We start from the raw sequence: 16735 nt of genomic DNA on the forward strand, positions 1-16735 counted from the left end.
GAAGCGGACTTGCAAGATAAGACTTAAATGAAGGACTTTGGCCGATAGCATGATACCTATCAGTGATTAAAGGCATTCAATTAATGGTTGCCACATCAGATGGCACACTGAATTAAAGTGGACAGGGTAGAAATAGATATTTAGGCGCCTCGAGCACAAAGCAAATGAAGCAAATGTCACGCGGAAACAATCCCAATGAAATGGCATAGAAAGCCATCAACCGAGTGCCAGGAATTAGGATCCTAACAAGCGCAGTTTAGAGGAAAACTGGAGGATCCGAGATCAAGTTACCTAGCTACGTACTTTTCACTATTGCGTCCTCTTACTGGACTCCCTTAGCATTCAGCAACCAGACATAGAAATCTCTTTGCTTGATGTGGTATAAGTCATGGTTTACCTCAGTCTCTCAAATACACATAAGCCGGGTTGCTAAGCTTTACGCTAGTTTAACAAGCTCATTCGTCCGAGATTAATACCGATTGACCGATCGGCTTGATGCCTTTTCTCCGGTTACATCGGCTTGTGGGTCTAAATTCCTGATATATACTCCCGAGTACAGGGTTGGACAAGCTGTAATATCGACGTCATTGGAATATATAAGGCTGCAGTCTTATGACCTTTTAATCCTATTGTATCTTATGCTCCTCGCACTCAGCTGCAGATTTAGTCCGCAGCCTCAACTCTATAATAATGGCCAACAAGCCCGACCCCCTAACCTACTCAACTGAAACTTTCACCGCGGGCCTGCACGACACCAAACCCCCCATAACCTTCGACCCACTGGCATGGGAATCTCTTGCGAAAGAGCGTCTCTCGGCCGACAGCTTTGGCTACGTCTGGGGCTCGGCAGGAACCAGACAGACAGACGATAACAATCGTGCCGCGTTCAAGAAATGGGGCATCGTCCCCTCGCGATTAGTCAAGGCTGATCTCACGAATCTGAAAACCACTTTATTTGGGGATGAGTACGAGTATCCTCTCGCCCTGGCACCTGTGGGTGTGCAGACGATTTTCCATCGGGAGGGTGAATCAGCGGCTGCAGAGGCTGCAGGGGAGGAAGGCGTCACGTATATATTGAGCACGGCGACGTCAACCAGCCTTGAGAATGTTGCCAAGGTAAACAGAGGCGGGCCAAGATGGTACCAGCTCTACTGGCCTAGCAACGAGCATCATGACATCACGGCTAGTCTGCTGAAAAGAGCCAAGGAGAATGGGTATAAGGTACTTGTTGTCACATTGGATACGTATATGCTTGGCTGGCGGCCTAGCGATCTCGACAACGGTTATAATCCGTTTCTACGCAATGATAATATTGGTGTGGAGATAGGATTCTCGGATCCCGTTTTCCGGAAACGGTTCAAGGAGAAGCATGGAGCTGAGGTGGAGGGGGATGTTGAGAAGGCAGCACAGGAGTGGGCGCATACAATCTTCCCTGGTACAAGCCACGGGTGGGAGGATATCAGCTTTCTGAAGGAGCATTGGGATGGGCCGATTGTGCTGAAAGGGATTCAGACAGTCGCGGACGCAAAGAGGGCTGTTGAGGTTGGCGTGCACGGCATTGTGGTATCCAACCACGGCGGGAGGCAACAAGATGGCGGAGTTGGGTCCCTCGAGGTATTGCCCGAGATTGTGGATGCAGCAGGCCAGAAGATTGAAGTCTTATTTGATTCTGGTGTCAGATGCGGTGCTGATATCGCCAAGGCGCTTGCATTGGGAGCAAAGATGGTGCTCGTGGGGAGACCGTATGTCTACGGCTTGGCCATCGGTGGACAGGAAGGAGTGAGGCATGTTATTAGGAGCCTGCTGGGGGATCTACAGTTGACCTTACATCTGTCAGGGATCCCGGACATTTCGAGCGAGAATCTCAATCTGGAAGTCTTAAGGCGGATTCTGTGATCTTGCCGTGACTTGGCGGAGAGAATGCATTTGATAGATTTCAGGTAGTCTATATGGAAAGCCTTTCGGTGTAGACATCCCGCGTTGCTCTAATAATCCTAGCAGATTTCCGTTATACTTCCATCATCAAGGTCATGAAGTCCCCGTGATACCATTTCTTTCTCCTATATGGTTAACATCACCATAGCTGGGCGTATCAACCTGGTGGCAATCAGTTAAAGTGGGATGGTAAAACACACAGGATATGTGTAGTAGCCTTTCCATTAAGCTCTGTGAAGATATTATCCCCTCAATCTTCAGCTGCCGTTTGCAATACGCAGCGCAACATTTTTGCTTGTGTAGCGCGGTTTCGGAGATAATTTCGAAGTCATCAGCAGTCATGCTTAGTCCAGCTGGGTACAGCCGCCGGGACAGTCGTGACACCGAATGCGGGTGAGGTAATATTTTACAGACAAGACAGACTGAACTTCGTTGTTAGTCACAGGCTCCATAGTCTCTGCATAAACATCCGTATACCGCATCCTGCCTCAAAGGATTGAGTGGGGTATTTCTCCCGCAGTCGCTGGAATGCCTTTTCAAGCCAGCCGAAAGGCGGGGTTCCGTGATAGATGACCACTATAGGCATGCCATTACAAACTTATCTGCTTTAAATACTCCCATCCGGAGAGAGCGAGCACTGTATACGTACCTCGTGGGTGTCGACCGACGAAGGACCCGGGGTCTCTACAGCCCCCAGGAGTTGAAGAGGAGCACAGGTGCCTTGAACTAACCCTTTGGGGGAGCGCTATTCGTAGACCCAGCAGAACTATGTGTGTCATCATCCACCGACCTTTCGCTTCGACCACACGGGGTTTTTCTTTGAGGAGCCTTCTAAAATCTGCTGCACTATCCGTCCATACCTGGACAGGATTAGCTTGGCCATTACAGACAGAGCAGAAGCTCCTTACAGATTCTCTAGACCTTTGGGGGGCTGGAGACGATATCGCGAAGCTCTGCGAAAGTAACAACTTCTCGGAGCGGTGGCATGACCAATCGCACCCACAGAAACATTACTTAACTGCATTCAGTAATCGGTATGCCCTGCGGAAAGGTTAACTAACCGTCGGTCTTTTCAACCAAATCCGTTTCGAGATCTCCGAGCGCACCATGGACATCGACAGCTCCGGAACTCGAAAGAAGCATGTTCAACTCATGTGAACAAACGCCTTAATTGCAGCCTGCACAGCAGCGCTTTCATTTTCAAGCCGTGGTGTAGGGGTACGGCCAACTCGGTCCGCAATCAGGCCTGTATCTCGACTCGATATCAGAACCTTGCAGCCTGCGTTCTTACCATAAGTGCCAGTTAATTTGATAGTATATTGAGTGCCTCTCACTGGTCCTCAGAGACCAACCCACCCACTCCGTCGGTGACGATTTTAGTACATGCTTGGAGGGAGAGGGGTTGATGACTGCATATGGAGCCATGACAGTCAGTCTGATAGTGATTAGGTAAGTTCGAGCCGGTCTGGACATGCAGAAGATGCCTCATTAGATTTACTATATACTACAGGCGTTTTGAGCTCGCTGCATTTGACTTACGGCCGCCTCCATTCGCCCGTCAGCGAACCCAACTTCTGAAGTCGGAAATGATAAAGACTCGCTGTCAATGGTTTCATCCAGATAGAGGGTCGGAAGACTGATTGGATTCTAAGGCTTGTGAAAGAGAGGGATAAATTCAAGGTTGAGTTAATTGGCTTTAATCTCAGTTTCGGAGTCTTCAGCATCACTTTCCATGTCCCCACTCTCATCCTGACCAGACAGTAATGTATATTGGAGACGATCGCTAGCACTCGGCCACAGCTACATGAGCTCCAGGTGGGGATCACCTTGGATCCGCCTCAACTGTGTTTATTCCAGAGTACTACACAGTCGGGAATCGAGATATAGAACCATGGGTCAAGGGCTTTAGATATGGGAGATACCCATTGCCAAGAAGGCACCACTGACAAACGGGTTGCGCTAAGGCCTGTTTGGGAATAAGGTTCTTGGCATTTACGTAGAGGCCTGCTTTGAGCATTTTTATTGGATTAATGGTGACACTTGGGCCACTGGTCCAACACTGTTAAATCTAGTTAAGCTGGTAACATGCAGACTCCTGAGTAGTGCCGTGCCTACAGAGCTCAGAATATACCTGAGTATTTGCGTACATGCCCGTTAAAGGGAAAGAGATTCACCTTTATAATCTAGGTTGATTACAACTTGATATTGGGATCCTTATTTCAGTGTATAGAGTACCTGCTGTGGTTTGTTATAGTTTGCTGTGGCTTGCTGCGGCTTGTTTTCATTCAATGGTTTGTATTTATAAATCTCGTCTACCTATATAGACACTTTAATGCTAGAATTTTACGTTAACAAAAAATGAGGAATTAACTTGCATGATTATATACATCAAATTCACTGTTTGCTAGGCTGGTAGTGGCTATCTATATAACAAGCTTTCGCCTCGAGAGGATCGCACACCCTTCGTTCAACTGGTCCCAAACATGAGCTTCTAGACAAGCCTGGCGACTCAACCGAACAGCGGGCGCTGTACGCTCGCGCATCTCACGTTCGTACTCATCGATGGCGATCTTTTGGTCTCCTCCCGCATAGATAGTCGCGATGGCTTCGATCAAGTGAAAGATGTCGAGAAGGCCGTGGTTTGCTGCTTCGCCGCGGTCTGTTCCTGTCAGTCTTCACAGTTGAAACCTAATCGCCAGTCCGACGGAGAGAAAAAGGAAGAAACTTACACATGACCATGGCGTGTGCGGCGTCGCTGGCCAGGGTAACTTTGCCATCTCTGTTATCCCATGGCAGACATTCCCAGTCGGCGAGGCTGACCTCAACGACCGGCGTCCCATCGGGAATGCGCTGGACGGTTTCGTACAGAAACGGCACAAACCCAGCCGCTCGCTTCTTCATAAGCGTGAGCCTCTCTTTGTTAGTTTTGGGCACTTCGTCGTCTGCTGTCTTCACAGGCCAGGAGAGGTTGATTTGTACGCGCCAGAGTCCGTTGGCGTTGTTCGCTGGTGACTCCAAAATTGAGAACCAGAGGTAGACCCCCGTTTCAGGATGGCAGCCCTGGAAGAGCAAGGGATCCATGTTTCGCAGTGGAGCAACCTCATCATCAGTCAGATCGACTGCGACCCCGATGAATCGTACCGGAAGCTGGACGTTACGGTAGGCATCGGGTCGAAGGAAGCGCCGCACGGTCGACCGGCTCCCTTCCATGCCCACTACCAGCTTTCCGGCGACATGCTCCTCTACGTCGCCATTGCGGAATAAGAGCTGTGGCCGCCCACCCTCTGTTAAAGTCACTCCATCCACCCGTTTGTCGAAATGCACATGCTCTTCAATCCCAGCCAGTAACGCTCTGCGCATCTTCTCCCGATTCACGCGCCACCTTTTCGAGGGTGGGATCTTGAATTTCGGCTCGCCGGTCGCCAGATTGATGAAGAGGAAATTGCCATTGTCGTTCCGAGCGACATCAGGGTCTACCTGGGCATCTTGGATGCGTTGCAGGGTCTCGGAGGGGACGAGGGCCTCGATGTATTGCAATGCCCAGTGCAGGGTTATAGCCCACCCTTGGACACGACTGTCGGGGTGGGGGTCTCGCTCGTAGATTACAAATGGGATATTTTTCTGTGATATTTAGCGTTCTCAACGCCAGGGTACAGGAAGAGAGATCAAAAGATGGTACCTGTTTGAGGGCCTGTCCGAGAGTCAGGCCGACTATACCAGCGCCGACGATGAGGACTGGGTCCATCTTCCCACGGTGGTCAAGGTCGCGCAAAGTGGGATGTCGCCAGAGTGAGAGGAAGTAAGCAGAGACGTTGCTGAAATACGAATCCCTCGCACTGCACCAATAGGACAGCCCGCGAGACCCTGGCGAATTTTCAGCTAGACCTTATCTAGCTTGTAACAATGCACCACTCGCGCCTCGCCCGTCTTGACCCCGCTCTCGTCGATCTGGAACAACGGACAACACTCCAGCCAGTCGGCCTCGCAGTCCGCCGGCTAAACTGCTCCGTTCTCTATTCCTACGGGACTGCTCCAGCGCCAGACCAGGGCCGCGCCTACGAATCAAGAGCGACTCGCCAGCGCGACAATCAAATGCCGTGCCGCTGTTCCACCGTCGATGACCGCTTCAGGGATTCAGTATCTGACGATACTGACTGATGGCGTTCTAGGCGTCGATTCGCACCATGAGCAGAACGGATTAAAGGATGGACAAAGCTGAGTGTGAAGTCAATCGAAGGTTCATTCTTGGCACCAATAACGACACCAGCGTCATCCACTTCGACAGCTCTCCAAAAGCCATTGCGGCGTTTCAAGGTTTATGAAATTGCGGTTAGGTGCGAGGCGACAGTGATTAATGAGGCCGTTTACAGCAGGGCACTGCGACTCTGACCCTCTGTCTCGACCAGGACAGTCGAGGTGCGTCTTTCCCGAATCATCCTATAAAATGATGGAAAATCGTGCTAACTTGGATACTGCTCAAAGAGTCTGGAGCCTTAGTAACTTGGGGGAGGATCAACTCACCCACAAAGCCTCAGCGCCAAACGAGCCTGTGGTTAACATCGCCTACAGCATCGACCTCATGTGCCCTTGCTATCAGGATCCATGTCTCGCATCATGCATTCAAGCATATTTAGGTCATCTGAAATCGATTGTCAATATTGCCCTAACAAGGACTCATTCGGTGGTTCAGATGCACGATATTTGCGTTGATTGACTGTCATCTTCCACCGGATGAAGCCAGTATAATCCTTTGGCTTCTCGCGCTCCAGAACCTGAATTCCAAAATCTCACGGACATTGCCGACGTTGCCGACGCTGCCGACGGCAATACGATAGATGCCAATCTATCAAACGTGCGGTGGTTGGAACGCTTATTGACGACATCCATCTACGAGGTACGGCGCACTCGCGAAGCCTATCATGTGGTAAATGGAGGAATCGCCGATGCCGAAGTGGCAGGGCTTACGAATTTCCATTCCTTGGAATAGCGACTCCTAGAGACTTAGATATCAAAAGCTAAAGCGGGTAGAAATGTGCTGGGGGAGAGATTCGAAGCTCCAAAATCGCCATTCATATTACTTACTGTTATCCGTACGATGGAAGCGAAGCGTATACGATAAAGTTATTTGAGAGTCAGGAATTAGGTTTAGACGGGGTTTCTGGATGCAAAGGCATGCTCTTTGCCTTTCACCTCTTGATACCATAGATGTGCATTCAGTTTTGAGGTGCGGCATGATCCCTGTATAAAGAAGAAGAGCATGGTAATTCTTTCGTTGAGTCCGTGTTCCGGTTAGTAAGGTTAACCAGCATGTCTGTAGTAACCGACAGAAATACTCGCAGTCTGGCAAAGCAGCTATTCCGGGACCCAGCAGGTTTTATCCTACATTTACTTCTGCGATGCGGAAGAAAGCAAAGCGAGCCTTTTCAGGTGGCCGAATCAGAACACAGAGCCAGCAGAGCACGAGCAAGCCCACAGGGCAATAACAACAAACAGCTGCCCCGGCGCCCTCAGTCTAGATGATTACTAACATAAAAAAAATAACGTTACCCGGGTATTCTAGGAATGTCAGCACAGTCGTCATGTGGCACCAGTCATGGAAGTCGTCAGCTGCTACGGCATCTAGCTACCGGCCGAGTCGACTGAGTCAGAAGATGCATGGGATTCTCACTCCACGCAGCAACCCCTGCAACATCCCCAAACCGGATTCGGGGATGGAACTCGCAGCGAGGAAAGCAGGGTGATGTCAACATGACGGTATGAGCTTTGTTGATATTGCTGTCGACAGAGGACAGCCAATAAACACAGTACAAGGTAATCAACTATATCAACGCTGGATAAACGGGACGTATATCGCTCCGCTGAAGCAGGTAGATAATCCCAGGACACCGGAACCTGTCGCGCGGGGTGTCGTCGCGTCCGCAGAGGTGGCCTCTAGTTTGATTCGCCATCGAGACTTTGGCAGCTGTATGAGAGGGTGGCGTGTAGACGCGGCCTAGCACTTTACTAGGAGTCACAAGAGAGCTGCTCGCAAAAGAGGACCTGAATGAGCCAATTGGGCGATCAATACTATAGGATCGACGGAGGCCGTCGACTGAGAAGGTGGGCGAGTAGGATGTGGATATGCGTCCGGCAGGGGGATTGGCTAGCTGTAAGTGTGCTGTCTGGCGACTGTAACCGTCCAGCCGTAATTGAACAAATATGACCGAGACCCGTGATGTTCATGCTTCAAAATTCATACACTGTGAGCAACGGCCATTCCCTCACACGTGTGCAAGGCCAAGGATTTGCCATGACCATCAGCGGCACCTTGACCGGTAGATATCACTAACGTAACCTGTAAGCGAGCGGGCCACCTGACGCGTTTTGACTGCAGTCGAAAAGCTCACCTAATTCAACCACCCACCATACCTCCAAAAGTGCATCAAAGCAATCGAGATTCTGCTGAACAGGAGGAAAAGGCTTCTACTTGCCATCTCTGCTTTGAAAAATCAGGAAACTCGCAATGTTTGTGAAGCGGCACGTGCTTATAATGTTCCTCGTACAACCCTCCAACGACAACTAAATGGCCATAGTTCTCGCGCAGAAACACGCGCCAACAACCATAAATTGCCCCAAAATGAAGGGAAATCGCTTTTACAATGGATCCTATTAGTAAATTGACGTGGAGCGCCTTTAAGACAGCCACATGTACAAGAAATGGCTAATATTTTGCTTGCTCAACGTGGTACTGCACCAATTTAACAAGTTGGAGAAAAATGGGTATACAATTTTATTAAACGGCATGGTGAACTAAAGACTTGCAATATACAAGGATATGATTATCGACGCTCCAATCATGAAAATCCTAAGACTATTAAGCAGTGGTTTGATCGCATACAAATTACAATCATGCAGCATGGAATTGCAATGGAGGATCTACAACCTTGATGAGACTGGCTTTGCTATGGCCCTAGTAGCTACTACTTGGGTAGTTACTAGAGCTGATTACTATGGAAAGGCCCCTATTGTACAGCCAGGTAATCGAGACTGGGTTACTTCTATTAAATATATCAACTTGACCGGTTGGGTGTCACAGGCTATGGCCTGGATCTTGGTTATCGGCGATGCCCTCAACCAAAGGTCTAGACAAGGTTACATCTGTCTGAACCAAGGTTCGGAAAAGTCAAAAGTGTTGACATATGTCCAGAAAAGTTGATAAAAGGGAGGAGAGAAGGTTCATGTTTCTGTCTTTTATTTGTTTCTCTAAGCTTGTGATATTCGTGAATACAGGACAGCTAGTTGAAAACAATACTACCTACGCCCGTTACATTAACAAGCTTGTCCTTGCTTGCAAAGGAATGCATGACTTATGTGCTTCTAATAAGAGGCAGCTCCAAAAAAGAAGTGCTCTACTAGGCAGCTAGCTGCTGTAGGGGGCTTAACTATCCAGGAGGGCCCAGAGCAATTCTAGCATGGGAATGAGGGCTATGAAGCTCAGGATGGTACGTCTATAGATCCGGCACTTTCTGCAGTTAGGCCACGCGTACATGCGCCACCGCGGTGCAGTGACTGACAAAATATAGGACATAGGCGATTGCAATGTCCTAATCGAGCTTTTATTTTTATAGAGAACTGCAATTATTTTGGTTGATAGAGTGCTTGAAATGTTGCCTATACATGGAATCGGAAGCAGAGGTGGCCCGCTCGTTTACAGGTTACGTTATCTGTCGCTGATGTCTTTCTCCGTACTGCTCGCTTGCCGAGTATCAAGGCGATATGGGCCTCCCTTGCCAAAGCCACTGATGCAAGCCAGTTGCTGTTACGGTCTGGCTGCGGCAGGTCCTCGTCTACGTTCTGGTCCAGCAGTCTCGTCGGCGGTTCTTCCGCTGAAGGAGTAGCGGGTCCCATGCTCACAGATTCGTGCGGCTCGGTCTATTCTGATATAGGGTTGCTAGGCGGAAAGCCCAAGTTGGAGATAGAAAATGCATGGGTGTTAAGACAATCGATGCTCGCGGTCGGCGTTGTGAGATCGCTGACAATGGAATTGCGATCTTCGAATCAATGCAACAAATCCAACAAATCCCTAAAATTCGTCCTAGAAGCTTCGTTATATCAAGCAGTAGATCGGTCTCGCGTCGCTATTGCCTTTGAGTCCATGTCATTGACGCAAAGTTTGAGGAAGGCTGTAATGTTGGTCAACTGTTGACGTTTTCCTGTATCTACCGTATCTATCGCTAGGTGCTGGGAATGTATACCGTCCATGACGTGCCAGAGCACGGCCCAGGTGGCAGGCAGACTCATCTTTAATTACTCTCCATGGAAAGCAGGAGTGGGTTTCCAGCGCTCGGCCGAATCGCAAAGATACCGGGTTCGCTATAATATCTGTATCAACGTGAGGCAAATGTAACCGACGGAAGATTTTCGCGACCGGTATCACTGGATCACCGTCGCCCATCACCTTGTGTTATTTCTAATTTTTTCTTCTGCCTCTCTTATCTTCTCCCTTTTTTTTTTTTTTTTTTTTTTTTTTTTTTTTTTTTTTTTTTTTTTTTTTTTTTTTTTTTTTTTTTTTTTTTTTTTTTTTTTCCACTCTCGGGCGTGTGCTAGTGATTCGGAAAAGCCATCGAATTCGCATTGGTAAATCCTTCAGCCGGTTGATATGGCCAAGTCGCCGCTGGTTTAAGCATCTAGGTGCCAGTACACATAGTGGGAGACTATTGGACACTCTGAAGTGGCCTCGGCAGGACTTTGTCTTATGTTTCTGGTTGCTGCGCAATTATTAGCATTGAATTAGCATTAAGATATACCTCCAGCCAATTGACAGGATGGCACAACGCGCACAGACGGCCTTGTGAACACATGCTACATGGACTGGATGAGGAGTATGGCGATTGTGGAGTGATGGCCTTGTCCATCTCGGGTGCGGAGCCGTGACCAGAGGGAGATACTAGTACGCTGATGATCAATAGCAGAGACCTCCATGGTAGGAGGCGTTGATCATGGACAGGCCCGGCAAGTCAGATCCTGGTATAGCTGTCAGCGGTGTGCTGAATATATATGTTATATATATATTTTCTTTTTACTCTTTTTTATTTATTTATTTATTTTTACTAGAGACGCGAGGCCATTCGCCCCTGTCTTAAGGCCGCATTGGACATGAAGTGAAGTCAACAGGATTGGTTACTAAATCTGAATGGCCATGCTGGTGGCTGAGCTGGTTCAGTTAGCGTTGGACGAGCGCAACCCACTGCGGCAATACGGTCTGACCTGTTACTCATACTCTGTTCTCTGCCATGCAGTACTCCCAAGGGAGCATCGTTTCGGTCGGCCCCCGCTTGGCACGATTTTGCGCTCGGAATTGAAATCCTGCGGCCAAGACTCGTCGCCTAAGGTCGCAGCTTTGGCCACTGGATCGCGCTTCATAAATTAGGATCGCTCGCTGCCGTCTCCACGCCGCAGGCCCTCCCCACAATCTGATGGCTCGACTAGCTGGTAAACCCGGCAGCTCCGAGCCCTCTGCAATTACCGCGGCCTTGCCAGCCAGTGAGCCAGTTGGTAGTATGAACCAGGAACCTCAATGGATCGAAGCTCAAAGCGTGGATCGAAGTGTGGATCGAAGCGTTCCAATATGTACTCTGTAGTAGTACTGCCGCTCACGCAGTTTGCATTCAACTCTCCCGTGCACTCCTGTGCACTCCCATGGGTTCATCTTTCTTCATAAGATCCGTGGCACACACAATACGAAATATAAATAAAAATAAAATAAGAAAAAAAAAAGAAAAAAAAAAGGGACAGAAAAAGAAACACTCTTGCTCTCTATGGGCCCCGGCAGTTCATGTTGTTTCTGACCTGGAGAGAAGACTAAACGACATCTGGATCTGTTGTAGAGGTACTTATCGAGTTTTCGAGTTCGACGCGGTTGGCTGGCTGATCTACAAGGCCTCTTGCTCTATTTACGAAGTATGAACGAATCAGCAGATTAATGACGGCTGCTGAACGGTAATGTCAGCCTTGGCTGGTCGTGTGTTCACTGCCACTCGACGATGGGGACCCAATCCGTGCCAACCAGACTGCAAAATCAGGATCAGAGATTAGGAGGCACCGATGGCTTGGGTCGGCCAAGGGCGATGACGATTGGGTTCGTCAGCACAGGATCGAGAAGCTCGCTTCCAGGAACCTGACGAGCCTGCTCGTCGTGCGGGTGGAGCCCCGAGCGAAGGCCGGGGGCGACCAGGAGATATGGCAAAAGAAGACTAGGGAACAGTAGCCGGGCCAACCAGAGCCGCACAGCCGATCGTGTGAGGAGTGCAAGGCCCAGCACGGAAGGCGGTGCCACCAATCGGGACTAAGTCCCGGCCGGAGGCCGCCAGCTTTGCTCGCCCATTTTTCACCTGTGCTCCTCAGTCAAGGGCCTCTCGACCTCCATCAACGCTTCTGCTGCTAGAGAGATGGGCCACCCCTTCCTCAACCGGGGCGCCCGTCTCCTGCTCTTCTATTCTTCCCGCTTCGTCGTCCCCCCGCGTTCGTCGTGTCATGCGATCGAATAAGCGCCCTCGCCCCGCCGGCAAAAATGCTGTCTTCCGTCTCGTCTCCTTCCCCGACCCTTCACCCCCAGCCATGTCTGAGCAGCGAGCAGAGTCGTCGGCGGCGCCAGCGCCGCCACCGGCTCCGTTTGCAAGGACGACCACCGACCCGGTGCTGCCCTTGACCCCGTCGGAGCCGTCGACTCCGGGCTCCAAGATCCCGATCCCCCGCCTTTCCCAGCTTCGAGCGTACGGCAATCGACGGGTTAAGAGGGCCTGCATCGAGTGTCGCAAGCAAAAGACGAAATGTAACGGGCAGACCCCGTGCAGCCGCTGTATCAGTCTTGGCATGGACTGCGCCTACATGGACGGGAAACGGGAAGTGACGGAAAAACGGCTCCAGGATCTGGAAAGGCAGGTGCAGGCTTACGACCGACTGCTGCAGGAAATCCAGCCGCGCGTTGATAGCCAGGACCGGGATTTGATTTCGAGAACCCGAGCTCAGGTATGCGACAAAAAGCGTTTTTCTTCTGATTTTTGGTGTCGGTTGTCGTGGGCAGAGTCGGGCTAATCACGAACAGTTTGCCAGTATAGATCAGGATCCAGCGCATGTCGACCCGACGCCGCACGGCTCGACGCATACCCCGTCGTTTGGGATCGAGTATATCCAGGAGGATTTCCACAAGGACAAGGGGTTACAAGCGATTGGGTTCATGGGCGGCCCCTCGGAGATGTCGTGGATCAACGAGCTGTACCAGGTCCTTGAGAAGGACACCCCTTTTTTAGACTCGGAGGCGTCAAACAAATCGCAGTCTCTCACATCGGTCTGCTACTTCCTCGACGACGAAGAGCTCGGCTTGGAGCCGAATATCGACCCGTACGGACGGCCGCCGCGTCACATCGCCGACCAGTTGCTCGACTGCTATTTCTTCACCGTCCATCCATCCTTTCCGATCATCGCGAAAATCCCGTTTATGCAGCAGTATGAGATGTATTATACGCGGACAGATATCCAGCCGACGAAACGGTGGCTGACCATTTTGAATCTGGTCTTTGCGCTGGCGTCCAAGTTTGCGCAACTCGTCTCGAAGCCGTGGATTGCAGAAGCGGACTCGCCGATGGTCTGTTTTACCCGAGCGCGCAAACTGAACTATTCGGAGAGCCAGTTGCTGGAACACCCTAATCTGCAACAGGTCCAAGTTGAAGGGTTGACCGCGTTCTTTTTAATGGCCATCGGGCATATCAACCGCTCCTGGAGAGCCTGTGGCGTTTCCGTCCGTTCAGCCATTGCCCTTGGCGTCAATCTGCGCAGCGAGAGTAAAGAAACGTCCACGCTCTCAAAGGAGATCAGGTACCGGGTGTGGTGGTCGATTTACACGCTTGAGAACACGCTATCGATCATGACCGGTCGACCGACGAGTGCACCGGACAAGTACAGCACGACACCGCTGCCGATTCCCTTTGATGAGGAGCAGTTTCGAGAACCGCTGGCGTCGCGACTGCTAACGGACTTTCGCATGCGCACCGATTATATGCAGGCGCTGACGTCCCAGCAGCGGGGGAGTCTCGGCGTCTGGGATCCTCCGAGAAAGGGTCATACCGGATTTGGGCAGGAACCACGGCCAGGTCCGGCGGAAATCTCTCCAAGCAATTCCTTTTATTTTTTCTACTTTGTAGACCTCACCGTCATCATGCGGCGGGCCATCGACTCGCTCTACAGCCCTGGGTTTGCACGCCGGCCGTGGCTAACCATCAGCGCCTCCATCATGGATTTGGTTCAGGAGACCGACGAGTGGCTGAGCCGGGTCCCTGCCGTATTCCAGTGGAGAGGCAGTCATCCCTCGTCTCATTTCGAACGTCAGCGATGGAGCTTGGCTTTTCGGTTCTACAGTTTACGCATAGCCCTCAGTCGGCCCTCGCTGTGTCGCTCGGAGCGGCAGCGGCCCCCCAACGAAGCGTCGGCGCTCAGTCAGCAACGGATAGCGCGGATATGCATCGACTCTGCATGCGAGCTGCTGGATATGCTACCGGACAAGCCAGATGCGCTCTGGCTCGTCCAAGTGTCGCCATGGTGGTGTGTGTTGCACTATCTTATGCAGTCGATCACCGTGCTTCTTATAGAAATGGAGTTCTGTGTTCGGTTTCATGCCGACGGAGCCTCTCATATCACCTTGCATCTGGAGAAGGGGCTCGACTGGCTTCATAGCCTGGGTACAATCAGTGTTCCCTCCATGCGGGCATGGGAAGTCTGCAACAGCATCTACAATCGTCTCTTCTTCGGGCCGGGCCCCCGAGCGTCCATGCTGTCAGACCTGCGCGTTTTTTCGCCTGAACAGGAATCGCGTAGCTCCACGATGACTTCGCCGACAGCCATGTCTCCAGCCTATGAAGCGACCGAATACAACGAGGGAACAGCCTTTGGCGAAACGTTCCCGAAACTTCCGCATAATATGACGGTTCATCCTTCCATCCAGACGCCCTACGATGACATCCCGCTCTACAAGAACACAAGTTAAGGCCGTTTGAACAAGTCATCGTTTCATTCCATTTTATATGTCTGGTAGCAGTCTATGCACAAGACCACCGGCGGCCGGAAGCCCATACGCTCAACATCGCGTATGCGGCGCTTAGAAATGGAGAGTGGAGGTTTAAATTACCTTGACACCCCCAAGAAAGCCATCTCCGCCTAACCCGAACCCCTGGGACCAGCCCTCGGGGGACTTTCTCGCCTTGGCGATCTTCCAGAACAGCGAACCCTACGAGGATACCCAGTTAGCTTACATTTTTCAGGATAGTACCAGCACGCATAGAACTTACATCATATACACCGAGTAAATCGTCCTTGTAAACTTTTCCGTCCTTCTGGATAAGCAGCCACGTCGTGACCCATTCGAAGAAAGCAGCGCCCCACTGCAATAGACACGTTAGCATCTCCTATGCCCAAGTTTAATGGAAGAAGGGATGGCGAACCCCAAACGGATCTGCCGCACACCGGTTCCCGTGCATCATATTAAACAACTCCCCAAACGTCAGCGCTCCGTCCTGATCCCCATCGTACTTGGCAAACATGTCCTCGAAATGCTGCGGGACAAAGCGGCCCTCGGCATCAAAACTACCAGAGTCGGATCCATGTTTTGCCTTGTAGATGCTATCCACGTACACTCTGAAACGGGGATCCGGGAGAAACGAGTGCGCGAGCCGCGTTGGATACGAGAAATTCAGGTTGATAATCAGTACGGCGAGGAAGGAGAAGAGGATGTTGAAGCCCAAGTCCCGGAAGCCCCGGTACGTATCATATGGGTAGATCTGGCCGTCGCGGTCGCGATCCCAGAAGAGGATATGTTGTTGCATGGGTGTCTGCTGCTGTTTAGTCGCCGTCTGGTAAAAGTAAGGAGGGGAGTGAGGCACGTACGAATTCATGAAAATCCTTCATGAGGGTGTCAGAGATAGCGCCTTCGACAACATTGCATCGCGCAACGCCGGACTTGTCAATTGAGACATTTGTTGCTGGGAGGCGCTTGGATGTCACGGTGCAGTGTTTGGACACGATGGGGATGTTGGCAGTGTCTTTTTCTTGTTCTTGTTTGTTCCTTTCCTTGGTGTTCTTCTCAATGTCTTTGTCGGTCTCTTCTTTGGCGGGTTGGGAACTGGAACTGGAGTTCAATCGCGAGGTATTGGGGCTGCTATCTCTGATAGAATTGGACTGCGAAGACGACTGTGAAGTCGAGTTCGAGCTGTCGGTTTGTCTATCACCATCACCGGCACCTTTCACTAGAGCCTCCTTGAAGGACTTTGTCCCCGTTGCCTTGATTTCTGGCTCCACTGGTTCAGGCACATTCGAGTCACTGGGCTTTGATTCGGGCGCCTTAGGCTCCAATGGTTTTGACTCCGAAGCCAACGGCTTGACAGCCTTTGGCGGTGCGGTGGTTATATGGGAAGTGGAAGGTTGGGATGAGGGCATGGTAATAATGATTGGATTCTGGTTCTGTCTTGAGTTGGCTCTTGACAATTCCGGCGAGTGCAGGCTGTAAGGGATATATACCCTGCCTGGGCTAGCCATTATGAGTGACTTGATTTGGAAAGTCAGGACTCAGGTCGGTGGCGGCCGACCAGGCCAGCTAGCTACGCGATAATGATGATGATGTAAATACAGAGGGAGATAACATGTGAAAACTGGATCAGCATGTGAAGAGGCAGCCAGAACATCGTATGAGCTCAAGAATAGAAATCGGATTAACATTGATTGGAAAATGACTATCCCACATTACCATGATGTCATAGCCCATGGCATACATCAT

The 16735-nt window shown here is 50.7% G+C and overlaps 4 protein-coding genes across 4 annotated transcripts; 2 read left to right on the forward strand and 2 right to left on the reverse strand.

The window, feature by feature from the left end:
• Positions 1–690: 690 nt before the first annotated feature.
• Positions 691–2243, forward strand: BDW70DRAFT_170396 (lactate 2-monooxygenase; the record flags this gene model as incomplete). Its single annotated transcript, XM_073742920.1, has 1 exon — positions 691–2243. One exon carries the CDS (start codon positions 691–693, stop codon positions 1894–1896), a length of 1206 nt encoding a protein of 401 aa, XP_073593120.1. The 3' UTR covers positions 1897–2243.
• A 2040-nt stretch (positions 2244–4283) lies between these two features.
• On the reverse strand, positions 4284–6172 carry BDW70DRAFT_97960 (FAD-dependent oxidoreductase). Its single transcript, XM_073745328.1, has 3 exons — positions 5615–6172; positions 4665–5556; positions 4284–4594 (listed from the first exon to the last, which is right to left on the reverse strand). Exons 1-3 carry the CDS (start codon positions 5678–5680, stop codon positions 4359–4361), a joined length of 1194 nt encoding a protein of 397 aa, XP_073593121.1. The 5' UTR covers positions 5681–6172; the 3' UTR covers positions 4284–4358.
• Positions 6173–12312: 6140 nt separating this feature from the next.
• Positions 12313–15268, forward strand: BDW70DRAFT_97979 (Zn(II)2Cys6 transcription factor). Its single transcript, XM_073745329.1, has 2 exons — positions 12313–12942; positions 13019–15268. Exons 1-2 carry the CDS (start codon positions 12448–12450, stop codon positions 14951–14953), a joined length of 2430 nt encoding a protein of 809 aa, XP_073593122.1. The 5' UTR covers positions 12313–12447; the 3' UTR covers positions 14954–15268.
• On the reverse strand, positions 15086–16398 carry BDW70DRAFT_162674 (caleosin family protein; the record flags this gene model as incomplete). Its single annotated transcript, XM_073741167.1, has 4 exons — positions 15086–15193; positions 15255–15347; positions 15408–15794; positions 15850–16398. 4 exons carry the CDS (start codon positions 16396–16398, stop codon positions 15086–15088), a joined length of 1137 nt encoding a protein of 378 aa, XP_073593123.1.
• Between the last annotated feature and the right edge of the window lie 337 nt (positions 16399–16735).

Source organism: Aspergillus foveolatus, assembly GCF_047715535.1.
Source record: "Aspergillus foveolatus strain CBS 279.81 unplaced genomic scaffold BDW70scaffold_54, whole genome shotgun sequence".
Classification (NCBI taxonomy): domain Eukaryota; kingdom Fungi; phylum Ascomycota; class Eurotiomycetes; order Eurotiales; family Aspergillaceae; genus Aspergillus; species Aspergillus foveolatus.